The following is a 27148-nucleotide window of genomic DNA, read 5'->3' on the forward strand; positions in this document are numbered from 1 at the left end:
GGCTCAGTGATGAAGAGCTTGGTGTGGGTGAGAGATAAAGAGTTAAACGTGTCCGGCCTCTGCGGGCTGTGATTGGCCCGCAGCTGCAGCGCTGGGACGGGCAACAAGTCTCACTGGAGAAGTCACTTTGTGGACGAAGCAGACTACACAGAGAGGAGACTGACTTTACGTTTTCTTTTTTTTTCTGTTTTTTGTTTTTTAAATAAGCACATGATACTTTTGTTGCAATTTATGGAAGCGTCCGGTTTTATTCCGCCTGTGATCCCGTTAGTTTGCCTCGGATAGAGGAGCGTGTTGGTCGGTGAAAAGTCGACCACTGTCACTTCTGATTCATGGGCTCAACACGGACTTCAGCTGAAAACATCTCTGTCAAGAGGCTGACACAAGGTTGACTTCATTCATTGAATATCCAGGTATGTTGTCGACATATTCATACTGGCCTTTCCCTCCATTTTTGTTTTTAAAATGTTCTTATTTATTTGCATGCTTACTGAGCAACAAGTGAGGAGCATCAGTGGTATTGTACTATGAGCAAAGACAAACTATCTAAAAAAAGAATAACAGACGCTATTCGAGACCTCAGTTAGCTCTGTTATTTAAATATTTAGACCAAATATAACTGGAATATTACATTTACCAGGACTTATTGAACTTTGCAAGGGCCTCAAAAGTAAGTGGACCCCAATGTAGAGCCCAAGACAGACCCCCAAAAGTGAGTGACTGACACGGAATAATCTCTCATCCATTTTATGTGATAGTGCTAATGTATTGGTAATGTATTGTCGTGGAATTTATATATTTTTATTATATTTATATAGAATGATAGTGAACTTAGGTCATTAGGGGTTTGTTTTTGTTCCTTAAATGTACCTTCAGTCTAGTTTGGGAACCACTGAGGTCAATTACACAAAACACATTGTCCAGACAGAAAAAAGTATTTAAGTGACAAAAAGATCCAGATGTTATAGATGGATCAATCATTGATATTACTTTTGTCTATTGTAATGTTATATTTCATTTGAGAAAGTATTTTCTTTTTTTTAATCATTGTGTGAAATTTGATTGACGGCAAAAAATTGTTTAACTCAATCCTCTGATAGCCTCACAGAGCATAATTTGCTTACACCCTGTGTCAGTGATCATGTGTCTTTCAGATTTAGGGGACATGAAGTCGTCTTTGGACAGTATGGGTTTCCTGAAGATCGTGCTGTTCATCTTAGAAGCTGTTTTACTGACTGACTGCGCAAGAGGTAAGAGTTGCTTCATAAACGTTCCTTTATTCGTACTAATATTGTGTGTTTTAAACCTGGAAGTAATACCATTTTCATAGCTCGCTATAACTCAAGTTGACTGGCTGGTTTTCATGTGAGCATGAAGAAAGTCTCTTAACGTTTTCACACCGAGAAGTTAGAGACGGAAAACTAAGAACTAAAAAAATCTCTAAACAGGGCCCAAAATCAACACTGGGCAGGGGAATGAGAGAGGGCAGGCCAACCCCTACCTCCAGTTTGTGTGTGTTTCAGTCATGGCCTAGTGTGTGTGTGGCCTGTGTGTGTGTGTGTGTGTGTGTGTGTGTGTGTGTGTGTGTGTGTGTGTGTGTGTGTGTGTGTGTGTGTGTGTGTGTGTGTGTGTGTGTGTGTGTGTGTGTGTGTGTGTGTGTGTGTGTGTGTGCACATTCACTGCAGCTAAACCAAACAAACATCATCCATCAGCTTCCCAGGGTGAAGAACACAAGTCGGTGTGAGACCCCAGCTCTCCCGCGGCTGGCCAAGGAACTGACACACATCAGCCTGTGTGTGTGTGTGTGTGTGTGAGTGTGTGTGTGAGTGTGAGTGAGTGTTCATTTGAGTGTTCATGACCGACACACTGAGTGGAGAGTGGGAGACCTCAGTCCGACCACAACTCACTGCACTGTTTATTGTGCCAGTATCAATACTTTTCTTTATAAGGACAACTTACAGTGAGGTTGTCAACAGTTCATGAACAACTGTCCACACAATTTCTATGATTTCATCCACCATCTCTGGTTACTGAACCATGTCTGATGCAATCCAGCAGCATGAGTCAAAGACCGAGGCAAAGCTTGAAACTACACTTTAATGAGAGAAATCTGAAAGCCAGACACATTTCCCCAGAAGACCCCGTACTGGCAAAACAAGCGGACTCTATTGCGCTCTCTTTTTTCAAAAACTCAGCATGGAAGTGAATGTCTGACAGGTACAATACCTGTATGAGGCTATCATGGCTCAAGGTAGAGGGGCAGGAGGGGGTTGGCAGCAGTTGAGAGGGGGAGATTAGATCTGTGAGTCTGCAGTCAATGCCTTATTCACAGCGTGGCAGCCGTGCCTTGCCGGCACAAATAAACCAAAAGTAAACAAGATGTGGAGGCTAAATAAGATTAGACAGACAAGTTTTTATGTTTACAAAATAACAGAATGTGAAAGATAAACCCAAAGAAGAATCTGAACGGATGGTGAAGAGTAGAGGTCCAATTCATCTAATGGCAGACAAAAGGAAATAATTCAACAGTCTGTTTTTCATGATTTGCCTGAAAGTGGTTGCAGATGCACAGACAGATAGACACAGCAGCAGATATGTAGTTGGCAGTGAGAAGATTTTGAATGATGTTAGACTCTCTGCGAAGAGTAAATCTTCCACAGTTCTCCCTGCAGCAGCAGCAGCAGCAGCAGCAGCAGCAGCAGCAGCAATGATACAGTGAGTTCTGAGTTACAGTCCAAATGCAACAGCTTGACTCTGACAACCTATGAAATACAGTTCGGGGGTTTTTGACTTGAAACTTGGGCTGTTACAGTGCAGCTGAGGCTAGAAGAGCTGTAAAACAGTTCCTGTAAAATTGAGCAATGCATGATGACATCTTTGACAAATGTAAATGAAATTATAAAGGACAGGGCCCCTTTGACTTATGTGTGAAAGAAGTAAAAACAAACATTGGAAGTGTTACCCTACTTCTGTTATCTAAACATTTCAAGCAGCACACCAGAAGACAGTAAGTTTGGGCAAATGATTTTAAGCCTGTTGCTGTCAGTCATCAGGCGACATCTGACCCCCGGACCCCCTGCCCACACACACATACGGACCCTCCCTCTCTCCGGTGCTACGACTTTGCGACTGGCCAAGCAAGAATTATTTCTTAAGACCCCCTAGAAACCCCCGCACTTCCTCCATCCCAACGCCTCCTCTCCTCCCCCCTCTGGTGCTCTGCCACCCCCAGCAGCTGGAGGAGGTGCTCAGTGATGTGTCCCAGCAGAGCCTCTAATGTGGTGACAGGCCCGGGGACCACTGGGCTCCACTCACTGAGGAATGCAGCGGCCCCGGACATATGGATCTACAGAAATGCACCCTGGGAGAAACAGAGAGGCACCATGTGTCTCTGTTATGCACAAGGACCAGCTAACCATGAACACACACACACACACACACACACACACACACACACACACACACACACACACACACACACACACACACACACACACTGAAAGGTAGTGTTTTGATGCGTTTTGAATTAGAAACAGGCAACAAATACGGTCGTGCCTTTTTGTGCATGTATGTGACTCTGTTTTATTTCCTCTTTTCTAAACCACACATGTTTGCTTCCCCCTCTGGAGCCGCCTGGTGAAGTTTAGGGCTTGCAAACTGCTCTGCAACCTCGTTGGAAAATGTACATTTTATAGCAGAGTTACATCATGGTTTCATAACAAGAAGGTACTATGAGATAAATTGTATGCCAAGGGCTTTTAAAATCACAAGGCTATTTGGCTCCCCGACATGTTTTCCATTTCCTTTAACGGTAATGAGGCTAGTTTCTCAGTAACCAAATGCCCCAAAGTCCTCTTTATTTTTAAATAGCTCCTGAATAGTAAGAAGGTGCAACAGTGGTGTTCTGGCTCATGGGCAAAGCTGAGGAGATTTCAGGGTGTTGTGAGCTTGGATGTTCTGCTGTGTAGAACGCTTTTTTGTTGTATTTTTACAATCCTTGCCCAACTTGCACTTTAATGCTCCATTTAGGTATTGGAAATAAAATCAGTTTATTGTTGTGTTCTTCTATTCAGCCAACACAGTTGAACTCAAGGGAAGTCAAACATCTCTCGTTTTCTACTTCAACTGAATTCTATGCGGCTGTTCAACGCATCACCTCCAGTTTACTGTTTTACAAACCAGACACTGCCTGCCACCCTTCTTCACACGTCTCCCTTCTTTTTCCCCTCTTCTCTTTACATTTACACCCATTTATTACCGGTGTAAAGTCGAAGGAAGTCAGTTAAGTTAATGTGCTGTCGTTGAAACAAGGCATGAGCTGACCTTTACTCTCACCCAGCCTTTCTCAGCTCTCCGTACACCCTATTTACTGAGTCTGGGTCCATTTGTGGAGAACAATGGATGGATTATTATGTGCAGCGGTCCCCCCAGGTTGGACAGAGCAGCAGTAATTCATTTTAAACACTCCTCATCCCTGTGGACCGGACTTGTTTGCAATCTATTAGAACTCACAGTAGACGGGGGAGTCTCTTTACCGGGGCGCAGCCATTTAGAGGTGCGTGTGAAGAAGTTACGAGAGTGAATGAGCGCTGCTTTCGTGCATCTGAATATATGTGTGTGTTTTATTAAGCAGGCTGAAATTACCCTGAGAAAAGTCACGATAATGAGACATCCAAGGAGCATGGGGCAATTTTGAAAACCTCAGAGGTATACCAACAACTATTCCCGCTCAACCTCTTTCTCCTCTAAACCAGGTGGCACTAATATTCCTGCTGCTACGCTCTTTCTGCTTCTGTCACGGAAATAATGTTACCACCATTCTAACAATCCGTGTTCCCCATCTATCAGCATTCACAGCTGACCCTGTCGCTTCAGGAGGAAACATTCGTTGAGAGGAATGTGTCAGACTTCACCCCTCCAAGGGGAAAGAAAGGAAAGGGCTGTAGCTGTGATAAGTAGTCATAATGGAGGTCAGTTGGTGTTTACTTTAGCAGGGGTCATATATTCCCTGTGAGCAACACTCCCCTCATTGACTGACTTTAATGGCCACTTCAATTAGCATTCATGTGGAATTTCAACAAGGCATTGTCTGCTTTCAGTGTTTGTCATTTTCAGCTGTATGCTAATGCTTCAATCCAACATGAGGAACATTTTTCTTTCTTTTTTTACATTTTTAAAAAAGTCCTATTGACTAATACGAAGGTCTGTGTGTGTACAATGCTCATTATTTTGTTGGGCAGTTGGCTCGGGGAGTGTTTTCAGACCACACACACTCTTCCTGCTGGCTGAATGGATTTGGGTTCAGTTAAATAGAATTCCTTTTGCCCCCGTTAACCTTCGCTAAAAACCCATGGAGCTGCTCACAAAGTGCACGCGGAGGTGCCAGGCTGTCACCATTCAGATGATAATCAACTTTGTGTGCTCCCCTGGTCTGACTTGCAGGATTTACCAGACGTATGAATAACATATTTTTTTGTTAATTGAAACTGTTTTGGTGTTAAATAAGCATCTGATGATACTGGACAGTGGACACGGTTTGGACTCCACAGTTTCGGCTGCTGTGCTACACCCTTGGCCAAAGAGAGAGAATGGACTGAGTGACTGGAAGTGAGCCTGTAGGTGGGGGTGACGGTCCGCCTCGCTTGACCCTTACAAGTGACCCTACAATAACATTTTAGCTCCACAGTGGGAAGTGTTTGTCTTGCGCAACCCCTCTTTCTAAGCCCCCTTCATTTCTCCAGTCTCGCTCTGTTTTCTCTTTTTCTTTTGAGGAACCAAGTCGTGGAGAGAGACGCCCGCCTCCTCCTCCGTCTCCCAACTCCTCATCGGTTTTGTGCTCCACAGCTGTTCACTCAGTCACTTTAGAAAGTGAAATGATGAGATTTCAATTGCTCTCCTCTTTCACCCCTCAACAGGAGAAGTCTTTTTTGGTTTTCCTGTAGATTTGAACTTGTAGATTTATGATTCAGGCCATAAAAGTGCAAGCAGCTACAGGCAGTTTGTGCAGAAATCGAAACTTTTCTTCGACTTTTCTTTCCTCTCCCTGTTTCAAAAACATTTCTCTGTCTTTGGCTCCTTGTTGTATCTTCTTCCCTCTCCTCGAGCAACCTTGCAAAAAAAACAACCAAAACATGTACCATGACAACCTTTTGTTATGTCAGGAAAACGTATCTATACTGCATTTATGTGATGGTGGACTTTGGATGTTGCTTGGACTGAGCAGGTCTGGACAAGTTTAGCAGTTGTCACTGTAATGTTGGTGAATAAAAGGCTGTTTTATGCTGCAGAAATATTATCTGCTACATCTTACTGTATGTGCGTGTTTGCTGTACTTGCCACAGCCTGCTTGAATCAGTGCTGCTGTAGACTTATAGGGACTTATCTGAATACCAAATCAGCCAGGAAGTACCTGTTGTAGATAACATGATGATGAGCTTCCTGACTTTTCTTTTCTCCTCTGTGCCATCAAACCTTCCATTGTTTTCCTGTTGTTCATGCTTTTGGAAAGCAGTTGGGGTTTTAGTCGTCTTCATAATCTGATATTCGAAATTGCATTGAAAGGATTATGACAGTTTTCTCTGTCTCTGCTATCCCCCCTCTCTGTGGGCTTCATTAGAAATCACTTGTTGTTCTCACAAACCAATAACACACAAACACACACACACACACACACACACACACACACACACACACACACACACACACACACACACACACACACACACACACACACACACACACACACAACTCTTCCATTCTGCAGTTAAAAGGTTGATTGAAAGTTATGGTGGTGGCTACAGCGATGGCTGGCTGAGCCTGAAGAAAGCCGAGCCAGGGGACGGCTGGGATAACGAGCTCTGAATGAGGCCTCCGCTGCCTCCGACACACCACCCCCGGACCCTCCTTCCAGTTTCTGTCATCCTCCCCTTCCTCGATCCCCCTCTTTCAGTTCACCTCGGATGAGCTTCAATGAGACCCCACATGGCTTTGTGGCTTTTTCACTTCTACTTTGTTTTTCATTAGCAATTCTTTTGAGCGACCTCTGGAATTCTTTCTGCATTGTCCCCATTGATTGTGGTTATAAAGAGTCTGGTCTGGGCGATTTCTTGTCACAGTACGTCAAAATAGGAGTTTTCATTGCGAACGGATAGACTGTCATGATGGAATTTGCTTGCACCAATTTCCAGCAGCAGCAGTCTCTGTCAACACTGGAGGTGAGACGGCAAAGAGGCCCTGAGTTTTCTATTGAGGGCACTTCTGTAATGAATGGAAAAATATGTCCCCGCTTTGACTTGAAGAGTGGAATGGGACAAGTGAGGAAAAATCATTTCAGAAGCAAGGAGTATAATCTGTCATATTTTATAGCAGAGCTACTGCAATCCCAGACTGGAATTCTGCACCATGCAGTGAAACTGATTTGATTTCCTCATGTACGGGGGATGTGAGTTTGGGCCTTGGATCGGCCCCCAGCCTGAATGTACTTGGAGTTAGAGGCTTGGCAGATGGGCGCACTGCTCCATTCATACAGTTATTCTGTGTCTAGATTTAATATTAGCAGATCTGCCTGTTCTTTTTGTTTATTTTTAGCCATGCTAGCAGTGAGACTCTGGATGGCAATGTCTGCTTGTTTGTGGGTCTGTCAGTCGGTTTCACTTGTTCACTGGTCCAGACTGAAATATTTCAGCTGTTTGATGGATTTTCATGAAATGTGGTGATCCTCTGACTTTTCATCCAGTGCCACCAGCAGGTCAAACTTATCGCTTATTTGAAATATTATAACATTTAATAAGTGGATCCAATGACGTAACAGAAGTCTTGCGACAGGACGTTTATTCTGGTCATCAGCCGCCTGTTCCTGTGCAGGTCACCTTGGTAAAAGGACTTAACAAAGAGAGAGACAGCCAGACTGGCAGACAGAGATGGATAGAGGGCAGTGACCTTTGTAACGCTGAGTAGTAAGGTGAACTGGGAAAGCACTGAACAAATTGTCACTCTGAAAGGGCGAGTACCACATCGTAATGACAGGCTCAACAGCTCCACGGTGACAGATTGATTTCAGACAATATTCCGGGATTGTCAAGAGGCCCCATTGCTGTCAGTGAGAGCTTTGCCAGTTCCTCCACCCCGTCCGTCTGTCTCGCCTTGCCTCTGCCCCCCTCCTCCCCGCTCTGTCTCGACTCTGTCTCACCCGCCTTTCTATTTCTCTCACCCACTCCTCTCCCAGCTCTCCCTCCCTCCTGCTCCGTTCTGAATCGCTCCATTCTGCCCAAACACTCTTGCTACATCGCAGTCTGTCAATAGCCCTCTCCTGAAAAGACCTTGTTGACAAAGGCGCTGGTGTAAAGCGCTTCCCGGTGTCATGGAGATTGGCTGATCCTGAGACTGTACGCTGGTGTAGAGTTCCTGGAGAAATGAGGGGCACTCAGTGCCAGGCTTGGCCATCATCATCATCATCATTGTCGTCATCATCACACAGATGTGACCACAACACGCACAGAGAGACACACTCTGGTCTGCCGGTGACAGCATGTCTGGCTCAAAACAGTCGTGTTTACAGCCTCTGTGCTCCTCTTCCGTTTAGTAGAACATCAGACCAACGCAGAGCGACAGTGGCTCCACTTAATAAGACATCTGTATCTCATTCAGCACTTCCAGACTGGACTCCGACTGTGTCAACTGTACACAATGAGCAGAACGCAGGTTGGGGTAGTTCGTTTTTTCCCACTATGGAATGCAGGATGGTTGAAGGAGGAGGAGGCCTGCAGGGAGTGGCAGGATGCACCTCACTGTTGACTGTTAGAGGCCATGAAACAACTTCCTCACAGATTTATTGTGGGAACCACTTGAGGATTCCAAACCCCAGCTTGGAAACCGCTGAATAAGTGAAAATAATTAAAAATAACAAGCATGAATAGTTATTTCCTGCTCTTCTATTCTGCTGATTGTCTCACATCCCGGCAGGAAGATATTGGTAACCACCGCTCCGGAGGAAGGAGTTTACGATGAAATACTAATCTAAAGCTAGGGCTCTGATCTTGATCTTGACCCCTTTATAAACTTTTATTTCTGTGTGTGTTTGTAAGATAGAATCGGAGACAATACACAGGCGGTCCAGAAGCCAAACACATGTTAGCGTTCACACAATGTCCCCTTCAGTGCCAAGTGGTCGGTCCATCTCCAAACGTATGAGACAGACAGTGATAAACAGGTGCTCGTTGGTACCCTGCTCTGTGCTGTAGAGAGAGAGGTCTGTTTGAGTGTGTCATGTGGCTGAGGCTGAGCCCGGGCCAGGGAGTGGGGTGTGAGATTGTTGGGATTCCTGGTTACTGCTGCCTGGGCCCACCTAATCCCCCTTCACTCCCCCATGCAGCCCTCCTCTCCTCATGAGCTGTGTGTTAAAGGAGGCCTCTCTGCCATCTTAGCCTCTGCTCCCTGCCACTCTCTAAATCAGCCGTCCTCTGTTTAACCCTCACCCTGCTTCTCTCTCCTTGGCTTGATTGTCTTTTCTCTCCCCTCCTCTGAACCCTCTTTCTCTGTCTCTGTCCGTCACCCTCTCTGGCCTTTCTCTGCCTTCCCAGCCTCCCTCCTGCTGCCTCTTCCCCGATAAGTGGCCCTAAGCACACACTCAGCCCCTGTGTGTGCACCGGGCCTTAGCCTAATGGAGTGAGATAAAGCGACTAGAGTGCCACTCACTGTGCGCTCTTTATGACGGGTCAAGTCCAGCGAATTACTGACTCACATTTGCATGAAAAGTTATGCCACTGAATTAGGTTGTTCGTGTGTTCACGAAGAATATTAGTTCATTAACCATTCCCACAGAATCCGAGTAATGGAAGGGTTTGTTGTTGTCTCGTATAGATATTTTATGAATGGAACTTCTCATAGTTCATCACCAGTAACTTCAGGACATTTGACCAGTAACATATTGATATTAATATTGATAGAATAGAACTAAATTGTTTACATTTTGCTATTGTATTGACTGTTCCCTCCTTTTCTTTTAAAGTGGACAACTAGAAAGAGATTTAAAAAACATTAAATAATAAGGTTGCTATATTCTATATTTTAGTTATGCCAACGAATCCCATGAAAAGCTAAAAACAACAATGCACTATTCCATATCTCAATACTTTCTGACTTACTGTGCATTCTGTTTGCGGCTCTCAGACTCAAGCCCAGTAGTCATTTCCTAAATTGTAAATGAACTGTAGATTTTAGCTAATGTTATTTAAACATGAGTTAACAGTGCATTTTTTGGGGACTATTTTTCAACTGCAGATTCACATTTGAAGGGATAATGATTATGTTTATGGCAGGATGGCGTATGTGGGACTTACTCAAGCTACAGTGTCCATCTCCATGAAAATGAAGCACTGTATGGCTCTTTAATGGTTATTTAATCATTTTTGGACAACTTTGGCTACACAGACAATATTTTCGCAGCATTGATTCAGTCTGGGGTTTGTTTTTTGTTGACATAAAGAAATATATTAACAACCTTACCCTTTAAAAAAACCTTTTAGGAAACAATAAAACCCTAGACAGAGACCCCCTCATAAGAATATACCCAACTCTCTATACAGTGGTGGATCAGGTAAAAAAATTGGAAAAGCAGGCTATAAACTATTCCACAGCAACTCAGGTCCACTCCAAAAACATGATATGAAAGGCCTCTATTAATTCAAGTTCAGGACTTTCCATAAGAACTCCTGACTTTTCCAGGCCTGTGGAAGTACGGAAAAATATGTAGTCCCTTATGGGAAGTCCTGAATGAAAAGGGCTTTTCATATAATCAAGTAGTATCAAAAGGTTATATAACGGAAGATTCCTCACAGGAAATGTTTAGCTCTGTCAGTAAGCCACCTTGATCCTTATGTGTCTTGTCAGTTTAGTTAGTAAATGATGACCTGAACAATAACGACATTTACTAAATGTATGGCATTTGCTTTTTCCTCAGGCTGGTATATTTTATAAAAGTGCATTAAGCTTTTATATTGATAGCAGAGGTTTGTTTCAGGGGAGGTGGATCACCTCTTAATGAATGATCACCACTAGTCAGAAGAATAACAATATGTCTCCAGTTTTGTTGACAAAAAAACCAAATATTTTTGCCTAAGTGATTTATTTCAGGTGGAGCTGAAGATGACAGTAGCAAGGAGTCTACAAAGACACTTGCTGCTTTTCTCTGACGGAGGCAGCTGGGGCTGAGAGAAGGCAGTCAGGTTTAATGAAATATAGCAGCTTAGAGTTCAAAGGCTCCACAGTAGGGCCTGTTAGGGAAGGCCGCGTGATGGAGATGTTTCCAGAAGCTTTATGACGCTGGAGTAATTCCTCTGTTTCTTTCCTGTTCTTTTGATGAGGGGCCTGTTGTTCAGGGGCCATTAGTGAAAGAAGTAGATTCAGTGCAAAACAAGCAGATAAATCGACTGGAGCATCTCATTCTCTTTACCTCTTTCTTTATATTCCACCCCCTCCTGCGATTTCTCTCGTCCCTCATGTCACCCAATAGCTACTCTTGTACCATTCCCACCACCGAAGCAGTTGCTATTCAGCCCACATCAGATGGTGCCGAAGAAAGAGCCATTGTCCCCGCTGGTCTTACCCTGCTCTTATCTATTGATTGGAAAGCCGAGAGGGGAAAATAACAGGTATTGATTACCACACTGGGTGAAGCTGCTGGGCAGGACGTCTGGAGGGGTAAGAAAAGACGCCATTCTCCACCCTTGGCTACCCCGCTGCTGTCAGAACAGCCTCCAACGCCACCCCAAAATACCCTGTCCCCTCTCACCCTGTCACCGCCGCCTCCTCCCCTCCATCCCTCACCTCGCCTCCTTTCTTGATTTGCCAAGGTTGCTCTCCCCACTCTCTTTCTCTCTCACTGTTTTATGCCGATTTTTATCTCTGCTTGTGAAATGTATAGCCAAGTGCAGCAGCAGGCTCTGAACAGAAGCGCTGGCCTTTCACACACTCTGCGAGCTGCGGGGTCTGCCTCACCTTTCCCCTCCACCCAACCCCTCAAGTCTCAAGTAAAGTCCCCGACTCTGGATTTGGTTTCTTGCTTTCATGTAGCTTTTTGTTCATTTCCTTTAACTTGACTTTCCTTTTTCCATCCATTTTTGTTGATTGTGTTGTTAAAGTGCTCCTGACGTCTTAAGAGATGCATGATAGAGTATTTCCCTGGAAGCACAGGCTCCATTAAATGTCCTCTCCTATGTTAGAGGTCTGTCTGTTCTTGTACGGTCTGCTGAGCTAACACAGTACTGCTGAGTAGGAGGAAGCATTCTCCAGCTTTTATCTGTCTCTCTGTCTCTTATCCTTTATGTAAATACTGCATATTGAAGACACATTCACGGAGATCAGTGTTTATCTAAGTAATGAATCACCACAGTCTGGCAGTGTGCAAATACCTTTTGATGCACAAGAAATTCTTGCAGTTGGCTGAAGATTAAGGACATAATCCGTTTTTTATTTGAAGATGTTTACTGTGATGTTTGAACAACTATGTCCCGTGTTGGGCGGACGGTGTTGCGTGCATTATCAAGTTGCTCTCATTGCGGTTGGTTAAGTTCCAGGTGTTCGCTATTGAAGCGGCTGACAGCAGCCAAGCAAACCATTTATTGACATGTTTGCAATGACTAGAAAGACCAAAGCACTTTGTATGGGATGAAAAATGCATGAACACGGCATTACAAATCCACAGGTGTTTTGTAAAAAAAAAGAAAATAAATGAGGGGAGAGGTGCCAGCAGATCTGAACATTGCTCAAGTCTAACAGTCTTTGTAGTGTGTTTTTTTTTTTTCTTCTTTGTAACATATTTCCCTTCACTGAGGCCAGCACGTCAGATCAACAGATCATTAACCCGCTCACAAGGTTTTGTAAAATCGGCTATATTTAGTCTGAATCAGAAGAATGCCTCCTATTGAATGTGCCCCTTTCTCTTAAAATAATCCATCACCAAATTGAGCAAAGAAAAACAGAGCTAATTCTGAGAGTCGCCAGGCCTCCTCCTCCTCTTCCTGCGCTATGAAAGATCCCATTCACACATGGAGCTCGCCTATAATAAGGAGCGCCGTTCCAACGCTGCAATACGGGAAAGCCCATATGGTCATGTGTATCATTTTCCCTTTACAGAGCAGCTTACAATTCTAACAATTTGAGTAAAATGCTCTGAAACGCTCACCAGTTTGTCTTAAATCGTGTATGTTCCCATTCATCACAGCCTCAGTAGAGGACCATAATGCTTAGTTCAGCAACCACGAGAGAGAAAATTGCAGCTATGTTTCAATAAAGCAGATAAGGCAAAACTCTTTTTACAGAGGGCCTCTGTGTGGTAGTTTCCGAGCTTTCAACTCCAAGGTTAAGAGAATCTGTCCTTGAGATGGAGGAGGCGGAGGAGGAGAGTCATGTTTGAAGAAAGGCTGGTGGTCATGCACACAGCACAAATACTTATTAAGTTATTCAAACGCTGTCCTTGATTTCAGCACCTCTTCATGCCTTGTTTTCAAAAAGACTTCAAAGGTTTTGGGAAGAGCGGAGATGGAGGGAGGAAATCATTTGTTGCACATTCCTTGCACTTAGAGCACCATCCAAGTTTTTCTAGAGACGTCCTGAATAACCCAAGTTCAACTTCACATTACTACGAATAAAAGGATAGTTATTGGAAATGTGCTTTTTTTCTTTGTTGTTTTGGTGATTGTTTTTTTTGTTTTTTCGAGAGTTAGCTAGATAATAAGATTGATCAATCTTCTCATCTTACTCTCATTAAGAAAGCGAAGAAGCCTTTTCCCCAAAATATCAAACTATTCCTTCAAATGATCAATAATAGACAAAGGGGTAAAATTAAAAAGAATATTTAGTGACTCTAGTCAAAGTTTTGCCGCATCTCCAACATAAAGCCATTTGATCATATAAATGAAAAACTAACCCTAAGAGTAAAGAAGCTTAAAAAGACATTTAGAGACGGATCCCTGCTATAAGGCAGGGGTTGAGTGTACAATACGTGTCAAATGTCCTGCAAACAACACTTCAGACAGGTTTTGAAGTGCACCGTTGTATATTTTTACGAATGGAAAAGAGACTTCAGAAGTTTCCGTCTCTTTTCATTTTCTCGAAAAGAAAATATAACTCTCAAGAAATGTCCCTCTAGTTTTCAGAATGTTTTGTTTGACAGAAGCAGTGCCTTTGCTGGGACAGTATGTTTTGACATTTCACTTCAGCTAAACCTTTGACATGAATCAGGCCTTGTCAGTCCCCTCCGTTAATCCAGAAGGAGCACATGGCTGAGTAGGTTTTGGGACCACAAGTCAGAAGAGACAACTGAAGCATATTTGTTCAAGATTTGGCACACATGTATTTATGTTTTTACAAGGCGATTCAGTGTTCAATTCGGTCCGAATGAGCTCCAGCACCCCCGAGCCAACGCTGTGACCTGTTTGTGTTCCTAAAGTCTTTACAGTCAGAAACTGAACAGTGAGCGGCTCTGTTCTGCTCTCCTGGTAGCAGAGAAGCGAGATATGTGCCAGCTGACGACAACCAAAAAAAACTGTGATCGCCTTTTCTCCACAGACATAAACAATGACACTTCCAATTTCCTGTGCATGCTGTGGACCGGGAAAGGCCGTCCACAGAGAGGAAGGAAAACTCTGAGTTTGTGTGTGTGTGTTCATGCATGGTTGAAAAAAGACATAGAAACAAAAAAAGGAAGGAGGTTTTCATCGGTTTTGCGCTCTTAAGTGTCACTTTTTTCCACTTTGGTATGTGCCATGACTTATCAAACTTTAGTCCAGTTTTCTTAAGCAGTGAAGGTCACCAGCGCAGCCATCCAGATGTTGTACCTGCAGCTGAGATACATCTGCCTGCAATGTGATGAATAAAACCGCCAGATGGAGTTACCTGTGTCACCTTCCCCCACTGCAGCCCCATCAGTATAATGATCTTCTTGTTTACCATATGTGTGAAATGCACCAAAGGTGTGTGTGTGTGTGTGTGTGTGTGTGTGTGTGTGTGTGTGTGTGTGTGTGTGTGTGTGTGTGTGTGTGTGTGTGTGTGTGTGTGTGTGTGTGTGTGTGTGTGTGTGTGTGTGTGTGTGTGTGTGTGTGTGTGTGTGTGTGTGTATGTGTTGAAAGAGGCCATGTGTACTTACCCTCCCCTTTGTTTTTACTGCTACCAGACCGGCCATTTGTTCTGAGGCACAGACTGTGTGCTTTCGAGGGCTTTTGCAGCTATAGGCTTTGGTTGCATTTCCTTCCCCTCTTCCACTCCCCCAATCTCCTGTTTCTCTTCGGTGTCCAGTCTGCTCAGTAATTCAGGGTTTGTTTAGTTTTTGGTGGGGGGTTAGTTGAACGCCGGGTGCTGTGCGAGCAGCGGCGCAGGCCTCCTAACACCATCACAGGGTGTTTCGGCCCGCTCCACTTCACCAGATCTGAGGGAGCAGACCTGAGCCAATTAAGAGCAGGGAGAACAGGCTGCTGTCCGTCTCACTGCGAACCCCCCCACCACCACCACCACCCCCCCCACCCCTCTCATCGCTTTGATCTCTTGCACGCAAAGCCAGAGCCAGAGCACTTTAGCCTCTCTGTGCAGGCAGTGGACGACTGGGCTTGCCCAATTATTACAATCTGGTTTCAACATTTCTGGGTAATCAGACAAAAAGATGACAAATTACCTCTGTCTCATTTTATCTGCCCATGTCCTAGAGTTTTTTAGAGCTGGTTCTAGTCAGGGAATCAGGATACTCTATTTCATTTGCTGATTCCAATACACTACTTTAGCCAAGCTGCACACGAGTTTGTCACTGAAATTGTTGGATGGCTCCTCTCTGACTATACCTAAAAAACAAAAAAATTACAATGACAGCCTCCTTCTCAATCGGGATTATACCGTAACGTTTTTTTGTTCTCAAGTTTTTTTTTCACAGACATGGATGATGTTTGCATCTCATTGTTTTACCTACCACTTAATAGGTGAGGTGAGCTTCCACCAGATTTCCTCCTTAAAGTTTGGTGCTTTTCATTGGAGACTTTAATGTAATGTGGTCTAGATCAGTAGTTCCCAAACTGGGGAAACGAGAAAAAGTCAAGATTATAAATTAGGTTTTGACTTTGGAAACAGCTTTTGGTGAAAACAATTTCCCCATAAGTCCATTGAGCAGCTGTCCTGGAGCTTCTGATGTCATAAAAATGTGCGTAAATGTTCACATTTCTATTAATATAAGCACTTTAAGGACTTCTTGTACATGCTGGCTTAAACTTTTTGATCAAAGCTCCAGAACAGCTGAATTGAGTTTCTGGACAGTTTTTTTGCCAACTAGAAAGCTCATTTCTGCAACTAATCATATTTTTTTGTCTTTAAAACTTGTTGTGCTTGTTTATTTTTTCTTGTGGTTTTCTGTGAATTATACTTATTGTACTGGGTTATTAAAACCTAAAATCACCATTTGACTGAAACACAACCCTTTGAAACCCATTTTCAATGTCCTTGTGGGCTGTAGATATAAACACATCATTTGGTTTCCTTTTGTGAAACCATTCAAACGTTTTTTAAATTTAATTTCACAGACTTTACCATTATTGTGTTTGTGTATCCGCAGGACCTCCAAGGGTGTCGGAGAAGGTTTCGCACAGACAGATGGCCCGGCTCGGGAGCGCCATTAAGCTGCCGTGTCCAGTGGAGGGAGACCCTCCGCCCCTCATAAGGTGGACCAAAGATGGGCGCAACATCCACAGCGGCTGGATCCGTTTCCGTATCCTCCGCATGGGCCTGAAGATCAAGGAGGTGGAGGCAGATGACACGGGGACCTACATCTGCCAAGCCACCAACGGCTTCGGTAGCGTGAACATCAACTACACCCTCATCGTCATCGGTGAGTGCAGATGGACTTGTGTGACATTAGAGACTTTGTATAACAGGTTGCTTTGCAGGTCCTCAAGATGAGATCATAAGGGTTGTAAAATGTGTCACTCTTGTTAAAAATTTAAGCTCGATTCAGCATCTATAAAACATGAAGTCACCTGTCTGGTAACTTAAACCAGAGACCATGGCTCTGAGTCACTACCCTGATTTGTACGGTCAGACCGCAACATCTTCCACTGTGATTTTTTTGAAGCCATATTTGTAAGACTTTCCTGCAGTCAAAAATTTCACAACAGCTCAAATGTTAAAAGACAGCCTCACTCACAGAGGTCGAGGTCTAAAACAAGTGGATTTATGGAGATTTAGTGGTAGATCCTCTCATCCATTATGTGTGTTAAATCCCCTACCTCTCCCTGCCCAAAGTCAACAGCGGCACGGGATATTGTTTCATACTACTTCATCCTCTGTGACTCAATTGGATCTCAAGCTCTTCCTTTTCCTTAGGCTACACTCTGTGGAGGCAGGAGGTCTGCAGCTCTGCAATAAGAAACACATTCAGTGTAATAGTGTCGGTTTGTCTTCAGACTCTAACACAGCTCTTGAATGGGGCCTGGAGGATTAAGCCACAGTTTGACCCAGTGTGTTACTCGTTTGTGCATGTGCATACAGTGCATCTCCTTTGCGCTAGAGCAGAGCATGATGAATGAGCGGAGTGGAGCGTGAAGGCTGTGTTTAGTCTAATTACTCTAAGATGCCTAATTAGGGCCAGAGTCTGCTCTCTCGCTCTCTTTCTCTCAAGAGGAGCTGCACCCTGATATTGTGACAGCCATGCTTCAGAAGAAGAGCCATAATCAGGCAGATGTGGGAAACACAGAGCACTTCAGAGAGCAGTGCTTTTCGTAGTAAAGCACACTCATGAGTCGGTAATAGTCTGAACCAAAGTTTATTTTAGGGTCCCCCTCAATATGAAGTTGCCAGTGAGTTCAAAGAGAGGGTGTCTGCTGATTGTGCTGAAATTAAAGGTTGGAGATGAAGGCACAGAGCCAGCTATAATGTCAAGGTTCATACTACAGTTGAGCTATATAGCTTCAAAGTCAGACATGGCTGTCTCTGTCTACATTGCACTTAAAAGGCATTCTGGGTTTTTTATATTCACTAAACACATCTTTGTGGAACACATTCAGAATCAATCATGGGATGAATAACAACCAACATGTCATTTAAAATGTGTTTCAAGGCTCTGTTGATTGAATACTGTCACAATCATGCATTTGGATTTGATTGAGTAGGTCTATTTGATGTTTTTCCACTGCAGAAAGTAAATGTGGAGTGGAACCGATGTGAAAATAAAATAAAAAAAGCTGGTTTTCGGAAGATTTTTGTATACACATCGTTGAAAATTCACAGTTTGAAATAGCTGAAGTGCTGAAATAGTTGTAGATGAAGAGGCAGTCAAAATACAAATACTGAAATAAGTAGAATTAGCAGTTAAAATGGAAGAGCTAAAAGAAGATGGAGTTTCAGTTGAAGTTCAAGCACTGAAAGGAGTTGAAATGTCAGACGCAGAAAAAGAGCACGAGAGAATTTAACTTGGATGTGTCAGTTGAAGTAGATGTCATGGATCATTAGGTAAAGAACCTTTACATATAAAACGTTGTTAGGATGCTATTAAACTTTCTGGTGTTGTTGTCATTATTGTTATTAAGCAATATTTTGGCCTGTTCAGAAATGGAGACATAATTTCTGCTGTGCTTCTCTTGACCGGTAACTGTTAATTAAAAAAAATCCAAATCTTTACTTTATCTTTGTCTCAACTATATAGAGAAGGAATAATACCTAAAGAACTATAAAAGGTCAACTTAAAAAGACTGCTGTAGTTCACATTCTAAAAAAGATGGTTTGGATAAAAGTGCATAGACTTTACCACTGTCTTATAATGCAATCTTTATTTCGTATTAACCAGAGGAATAGAAATGAGTTTGTATTGTGACATTCTTAGAGGACTTTGTTAGCTGAGGAAGAGCTTACAGGAACATAAGCAAATACAAACAAGGGACAAAGGATCCTCAGAAATTCCTACGACTACTGAGCTCTTTTTTGTTTTTATACAGTTTTAAATAAATACTATACATGCACATGGAATTTGTTTTGGGATTAAATATTGATTTAAAGCGTGAGAGATCGAATGATAATTTTGATAAATTGAAGCCACCTACACTCACACACAAACCCACACACAGGAGACACACACAATCAGCCAATTAATCTCTATGATGGATAACAATTTTTTCCCTGCAGTGTGTTTATGTGACAGATAATTTGTCTGGTTTGGCTTTTGCTGCAGTACAACTGAGTGAGCATGAAGGCTTCAATGGAGACAGTTTAAGACGGATGTGATGAAGCTGGACCGTATCTCCAGGAGATCAGTTCAACCTGACTGCATGCGTCGCTCCCACTCGGTTATTACGTTAGGAAAAAATACCGCTGGATGTACAATCATAATTCTTTCTTGGAAGCATATTTCCATGAGATTTTTATCTGTGTTTTTGCCCTTTATGGAGTTACCTAGAGACTTTCTAGCCGGACCCTTAATCCTGATCTGGTTTGTTCCATTTCCTATTTGTCCTCTGGTGGTGGAGAGTGCAATCCGACCCGAGCCGGACTGCAACTGACAAGAACACCCCCTCCGCTCTTTCTGCTCTCTTGTCCATCATCCCATTAGGCACTGGCAGACCATCACCACAGCGTTTGTTTTTATAGATAATTGTTCATCATCGGGGCTGCATTGCATTCTTTGCGCCACAAAGATTAAGGGGCCTCATTGTCGTAATACTTCCAGGATTGAGCTAAAGTTAATACAGCCAAATAGTCTGCAATTATCATGAGCAACACTTTCCATTAACGTTGAATCACCTAATTGTGAGCCGTTTGTGTTTAGTTGCAGTTAACTGCTGGACCTGCTGGGAGGCCTACTGTGTTGCTCAAAAAGATCAGAGGAGAGAGATTATTTATTTAAAATACTGTAAATGAGGGGTAACTCCCAGCATAGCTCCACATACAGTATCCATCAAGTCAGTTTATTTTTTTCTTTGTATCACTGAGTGAAAAAGTAAGAGAAGCAACTGCAGTCAGTCATAGTTGTCGGTCAGGGGGGAAGGGTCGATGAAATCCTGACAGCGGTTCAAGTTCGCCTGGGACCCAGCGGAGAAGCCAAGCAGAAGAAAGACAGTAAGATAAAGAGACAGCAAAGACTTGGGACTAACAGAGCGAGGCGTTTTGCAGGGTGATGTAAGGAGGAGGAGGAGGAGGAGGAGGAGGGGGTTCCACTTCAGCTGGAGAGATATTCCTCCTCCCATCTGCCAGCGGACAGCCTGTCCTCCCCTGAGCTATCTGAAGAATCTGGTCAGTCAGTGCAACATGGCGCCTCCTCAATCCCTCCAGCTGGCTGTTTGGGCCCTGTTTGGGGTGGTCTCTTGACAACTGGCCCCCATCACCTCCCAGCACCCCCACCAGGACAGAGTGATGTATGCAGAAACCTCTCCCTCCTCAGCTGCTCAGTCTACAGCAGGCTTCATATAAGCATTAACATGGGATTGTCATATTAACATTCACAGCGTTGGATTTTAATATTTATTTCTGCACTGATGAGATATAATAGAGCTATTACAGGGCTGGCGGTGCTTGTTTTTTTTCTACATGGAGATTTTGGCTCTCGCAGCACATTTTTCATTTCCCTCCTCTCTGGAGACGTTGTCAGGCCAACTGTTGGATAAACTGCCCCGTGTGTGACTGATCACGAGTGGTAGATGTTTGGAGATTTCCTGAGTGTGATGCAAGGCTGCTGCACATAACTTTCCCCTGGACATTACAGTGTCCCCAACAACATCTGGAGCTCATCGTGACCTCAAATCTGCAGGCTTTTTCCTGTGATTCAGCTGGCTCAGGAGGCCAGCAGAGAGAGTGTGTAGTGACCCGTTTCCTGTGGCTGGATTTGTGAATGAAGTAGGAGGGGATGGCCTCAGCCCCCAAACACTGTAGCGAGACCATGAATGGATTTAAATTGCATGGAATTACGGTGATTGCCTTTTAAACAACTTGATACTTCTACATGCATGAATCATGACTGATTGAATTTCCCTTTGCGTGACGTACCTTTGATTTCATACCGTGCATACCGAGTATAAGGATTTTTGTTTCATCACTGATTCCACAATAAGTTGCAGCTTTTACTTACTAACTGAAGAATGGGCCTCTCAGTCACTCCTCATTTATTGATTACTTTATTTTTCAATCTTCGAAAAATAACAATCATACGGCAGTCCTACCTCGCCCCTGTCTGCAGTCTAGTGAGCCAATATTGTGTAAAGACAATAGTGGCAAGGGATAGCTTTAAACGGACAGACATATAAAGGGTGCCATTGTTCCCTAGAATCGCCTAAAAGTAGAGAGGAAATAGATTCAGGAAAAAAAAAAAAAGTCTAAAAGAAAACCCCGGCAGTGTGGGACCGTGTTCTGTTTGGATTGGGAGGTTCAGGAACCGGGAGGAATGTGGAGAGCCCAAGTGAGCAACAGAGAAATATTTCTTCCAGTGGAGGCTGTTTTTTAAAGGAATGGGTTATTATAGTTGGCCAGTTAAACCCGTTCAAATAGCCCATGACATCATGGCTGGGCTTGGAGCTGCAGGGGACAAACAAAGGAGGGTTTGTACCCAGAGAACCCGAGAGAGCTTTGAGGGGTTTCGGGGGGACTCTGAGGGAGGCAGAACGAGGGGGGTTAGAAGTCACATCTGGCCTCTTTACCTGACCCAATCAAACCTTGAGAGGGAATTAAGTTTGCCAAACTGCATCGAGAAAAATCCAACTTGAGGCTGCACTGAACTCAAAATCCAAAAAGGGTACAAAAGGTATAGAACTGGAGAAACACTAAGAAAGACTTAGACTACTTTATCTAATGTGAAGTGACAGCTCAGTAGTGTCATATAAAAACCATTTAACAGCAGCCATCCTTCAATAATCATCTGCTTAATGTCTCTGCTTTACAGAGTGGCAAAAATTGACGAGGAACCCGATCTGCTCTGTTAATTCATCAATGCTTAACTCGAAAAGTCGATACGCATCACAAAGCGTCGATTAGGTTTCACTCATTATATTCTCTCTAAGCCCCGTCTTAGCTCCGCTGCATGATGTCAGCCAATGACACAAACTCCACAGCTGTCTCCTGGAACTGGGCTTATGAAAACTGATCATATTACTACCAAATGCTCCAGAGTATGACCCGAGCATGCACTCCGCTCAGAGGAGCCTATCTATAAATGCTAAATTTACTCATAATGAGCCAAGAACACTTTGCTGGGCCTGTTTGGTGTTGGGTCGCTGCCACAAGAGCTGTGACGGTGACACATAGTGTGCACTTCCTTTGATATGGCCATTCAAACTGGAAAATGCATTTTTAGTGATTTAAGAAGCATGAGGTTTATTATAAATTAGTAGCTTAATGCTTCAGATTAAAGTAAATGCGTTATACATTTGCCGAATTCTGTTCTGCAAGATCCCTTTATCCCTTTATCCGCTTTATCTTCTCTGCAAAAGAACACCTGGCTGTTTCCTTTCACACTCAGCTGTTTACTAACTGTTGTCCTGCTTTGTTAACAGATGACTCAAGTTCTCATAAAGTTGGAGCCAGGGTGGCTGACAGAGCAGAGTCTGACCTGGGCACTGATGGCTTGTTAGAAAAACTTGGTAAGAGCTCTGTTGGCATGCTATCATTGGTGCAGTGGTGAATTAACCAGACCATACCAGTGGTTCTGCATGTTTTATCCTGTTAAATACAAATCGCATTCAAACAATTTGCAAACAATGCTGCCGTTTTTAGATTGTCGGTCAGCCCCACTGCTAAGTAAAGTAACTAAATGTTTCCTCTTATGTCCCATATAGTGCGTCCACGATTCACCCAGCCCTCTAAGATGAAAAATCGGGTGATAGCTCGTCCCGTTGGCAGCTCAGTGCGGCTCAAATGCACGGCCAGTGGAAATCCTCGACCTGACATTGTCTGGCTGAAGGACGACAGACCGCTCACGGAGCAGGAGGTCGGCGAGGGCCGTCAGAAGAAGTGGACTCTGAGTCTGAAGAACCTGACGCCAGAGCACAGCGGCAGTTACACCTGCAACGTCTCCAATCGGGCCGGGGAAATCAACGCCACATATAAAGTTGAGGTCATACGTGAGTATCCCACAGAGAAGCTGAGCTGTCCGCATACCAAACGTATTCACCTGGAAATATTAATGCTAGCAGATGAGGCAGAGGTGATTCATTTAATTGATGACTGCTGTTTGTGTGGATCATTGTTGTACTTTTGTACATTGCTGCAGGGGTTTAAAACAACCTAATCACTGTAAAGGTGGTTCTAATTTGACCGAGGAGGGACTGTAAGCTTTAAAAAAAAAATCTCCTCTCTGATCTACCTACTCCTGCATCCTTGCTGCATGGATGAATGTGCTTGTGTAATCACGTATATGAGAAGCATATTGAGGAAGCAGGCTTGAGACGGAGGTCTTGTGCCCTGGTGTTTGCACAGGGGGGGGAGGAGGGAGGGAGGGAGAGAGAGGTTGTTCAACTCAGGGACCCTCCACCCAATCTGGAGCTGATTAAAGCCCAGCTGTCTGCCAGACCCACTGCCCCCCCATCTCCCATGAGAAATGTGCGCTGTACAACCAGGAGCAAAGAAAGAGGGGAAACTAATCACACATACTTCTTGTGTTACATGTGGTATCCCTCCCTCTCTGTCAATTACAACTTCTAAGCCTGAGGCTAATAACGGTATGGACAACTAAGACCTCTTCTACCCGCAGAAGGGCTGTCATGTTAAAAAAAATAAAAAAAAATGTCTGTGTGTGTCTTGACAGTTTTTTCCTCTGTGTGTCTACGCAGAGAGGACAAACTCCAAGCCTATTTTGACTGGCACTCACCCGGTGAACACGACGGTGGACTACGGAGGCACCACGTCGTTTCAGTGCAAAGTGAGGAGTGACGTCAAGCCGGTCATCCAGTGGCTCAAACGCGTGGAGTCCAACGAGGAAGGCCGCTACAACTCCACCATCGAGGTGGGAGACCACCGTTTCGTGGTGCTGCCCATGGGGGAGGTGTGGTCCCGACCCGACGGCTCCTACCTCAACAAGCTGCTCATTACCCGCGCCAAGGAGGACGACGCCGGCATGTACATCTGCTTAGGCGCCAACACCATGGGCTACAGCTTCCGCAGCGCCTTCCTCACTGTGCTGCCAGGTGAGGCCTGGGCTATGTCTGTTTACAGAGTACCACTCACACACATACTGCAGAGAAAAAAATCTGCAGCAAGATCTATGCTATCAGTTTGTACATCGTATGTGGCTGTTTATTCTTAGGAGTCGGCATTAGTGCACATACCATAAATACATCAGAGGAATGTCAAATTATAATGAAAGTGACATACATGTCAGCAAAAAGTACGAAGGAGGACAGATGCCAACAAAGCAATGTTAGCAAGCAGAAATGTCCTGTTTTATATCAATTTTTTTAGATGTTTCGGACTTGGTCTATTCTCCGCCAAATAAATGAAACAGTCAAATTCAATAGGCAGTCAAGCTATTCAGTCGTCTCTTTAAAGGCTTGAATTTTTTTTTTTTCTGTACATAAACTAAGGGAAATTGATGAAGCTGTAAGCATTTAAGAGCTGAAATGATTCGTTGATAAATCAACAATTTTGTCATAAATCCTATAGTTGTCCTCAGTTGTGCAAGTTTGGAACAAATCTTGGTTCAATTGTTTTGGACTAATCAGACCTTTAATTGACTAATTGCTGAATAAAAAATAAATAATCAAAAGACTAATTGATCGTGAAAATTATTATCTGTTTTAGGCCTTAAGCACTTCACCTGTCCTATAAACAAACTCTTGGCAACACTGAAGAGTTGGAAACCTGTTTTGATTTGTATTCTGTCCTCCTCTTTTACAGACACGAAGCCTCCCATCATGCCCATGTTCTCTCCGACCTCCAGCTCCCTCCCCTGGCCCGTCATCATTGGCATCCCCGCTGGAATAGTGTTCATCTTTGGCACGGTGCTGTTGTGGTTTTGCCAGAGCAGAAAGCACTGTCCCCCTCCCAGCGCTCCAGCTTCGGCTGCACAGGTACTGCAGAGCTCCCATCGGCTGCCGTATCGAGAGCGGGAGAGGGGATGTGTGGCTCCGTCCTCCAGCTCCTCCAGCCCAGACAAAGACTGCATGAGCTCCATGAACTATGAGGAGTACCTGGCACAGCAGCAGCTGCTCCTCAACCAGGGAAGACCGACAATCCCCCCTAAAATCTACCCCAAAATCTACACTGACATTCACACACACACTCACTCCCACGTGGACGGGAAAGTACATCAGCATCAACACATTCATTTTCAGTGTTAGCCCAGTGCCAAATATCCCCCACTAACTGCTCCAGTTTCTCAGAGGGACAATGAGCTCTGGACTGAGTAGCAGCTCCTGAATGACATTCACCTGGCATTACTCTTTATAGACTCGTCTCATTGCTGGAGATTGTTTGGAGAGTGTGCATGAAGAAAAACAGCAGTGGCCAGTGATACACACATTGTGTTTTTACATCCAAACTTCCATATTTGGTGCTTATTTTTTTACCTGTCAGATTCTCACACCACTAAAATCCATTAATCCTTGTTGTGCACTTAATACAAAAAGGACAAAGACATTTTTGCATGTGAGTTTAATTGCAGCTGTTCAGGCCAGCTGAAAGGACTTCCTCAGCAACTGAATTTTGCATTTTCCTACTTGAGGTGTAGCTGAAAATGGAGGTGAGGTTTTACCTTTCACTTATTCAGCTGTTGGAGCGCAGGGGCTCTGTACGTTCTGCCTGGTAATGAAGACGAAAATGGTTCTCAAGATTTACAAAAGGGCTGGTTTTGTGCCCTACTCAGGTAGTCTTTTTGTTTGTTAAAGATGCATAATGTTTGGAACGCTGACCACTATCCGTTACCTTTCTCCATCCCTCACTTTTGTTCTCTGGTAAAAGTGATCGAGAGCAGACTGGTAGGTTTTTATAGGTTCTTTATGCCACGCAAACCTTGCCTAAGAATGCAAGGGATGGAAGAATTGTGTTTTCATATTAGCTGAATTGGTCGTCTTTATCATTTCAACTTCTTTATGGTAGGTTCCCATTATCAGTCAGTAGCATGTTAAGTTAAACCAGCAGATGATGCAACCTTATACAACCCCAGAGTATGAAGCTGTAGTCATTTATAATCAAATTGAGTCATTGATATTTAATTTATTTTGCTAAGAAATATGTATCAAAAGTTTATTTTTCACAGTAAGGCGTTTTACATATCTATGTAATGTTATTAAAGTATACAGTTGTGTATAGTACATTGTCACTCAGTTTAATCACATTTAGTTCATGCCAATATTTAGGTATTTCTCTATATAATTGGTTATATTTGACAATCTTGTTTGATGTATTTTGTTCAAAGCTCAAAAACTAAAAATCATAAAAGATTGATGGTTTGGTAGTTTGATTAAATGACCTGAAACTAATTAGTCACATGCCTCACATAGATTAATGCTTGTGTTCAATGCATGGAAATTGCTTCAAAGGCTGTGGTCTAAAAAAAAAGGCATGAAAATCCAAAGGGCAGCTTTCTTCCTTTGAGCGAGTTGAAGTGTCTGCTGAGGGTGACGCAGAGGGCAGCCAGCAGAGGGACGAAGCTACTGGGATGAAAGACTGAATACAGACACAAGAGCAGTCTCTCTCTCTGTCCTTTTTAGATGAGTGACAGCCCCTGCAAGACTACACCGAGTGACCAGCATCTTTTTTCCCATTTAAGTGACTCGACCCTCTCCGCCTCCCCCCTGGTCCGCACTACCACCTCATTCAACTCCAATCTAGGTAGGATTTCCTTTCACCATTTAGGAAGTGCATTGTCCTGCCTCTGGGAGTGATGTGACAGGGCCCTGAGATGGCTCAGGAAAGAAGGGGAGCATTGTATCAGGTGAGCTCTTGTTTTGTTGTAAGCATAAGAGGATGGGGATGAGCTTTGGCTCCAGACAGATGAGTGCACTGAATGGCTTTGTGTGTTTAAAGTAGAAATTCAGCACAGAGCGTAACTTTTTTTAGGCTTCAAACAGCAACATTACTTCCATGTCCATTAGCAATGATTCAAATCCAAATGACAAGATTCAAAAACAAAGGCAAATACTGCCCCCTAGTGGTTTGTAATCATGCAGAAATTAATAAGAAAGGACAGTCTATTAACCCAAAG

General features: G+C 43.7%; 1 protein-coding gene across 1 annotated transcript; it reads left to right on the top strand.

Moving 5' to 3' along the window:
- The first annotated feature begins 223 nt into the window (after window positions 1–223).
- LOC129103717 (fibroblast growth factor receptor-like 1) lies at window positions 224–26201 on the top strand. The gene is made up of 7 exons (XM_054614305.1): window positions 224–413; window positions 1155–1250; window positions 16589–16861; window positions 22503–22589; window positions 22785–23069; window positions 23778–24131; window positions 24841–26201. Exons 2-7 carry the CDS (start codon window positions 1166–1168, stop codon window positions 25281–25283), a joined length of 1527 nt encoding a protein of 508 aa, XP_054470280.1. The 5' UTR covers window positions 224–413; window positions 1155–1165; the 3' UTR covers window positions 25284–26201.
- The last annotated feature ends 947 nt before the right edge of the window (window positions 26202–27148 follow it).

Source organism: Anoplopoma fimbria, chromosome 15 (genome assembly GCF_027596085.1).
Source record: "Anoplopoma fimbria isolate UVic2021 breed Golden Eagle Sablefish chromosome 15, Afim_UVic_2022, whole genome shotgun sequence".
Taxonomy (NCBI): domain Eukaryota; kingdom Metazoa; phylum Chordata; class Actinopteri; order Perciformes; family Anoplopomatidae; genus Anoplopoma; species Anoplopoma fimbria.

Coding starts and splice junctions, on each gene's coding strand:
- LOC129103717 (XM_054614305.1), top strand. CDS start 1,166: ATGAAGTCGTCTTTGGACAGTATGGGTTTCCTGAAGATCGTGCTGTTC. Junction 1,251..16,588: donor ACTGACTGACTGCGCAAGAG/GTAAGAGTTGCT, acceptor GTGTATCCGCAG/GACCTCCAAGGGTGTCGGAG. Junction 23,070..23,777: donor ATATAAAGTTGAGGTCATAC/GTGAGTATCCCA, acceptor GTGTCTACGCAG/AGAGGACAAACTCCAAGCCT.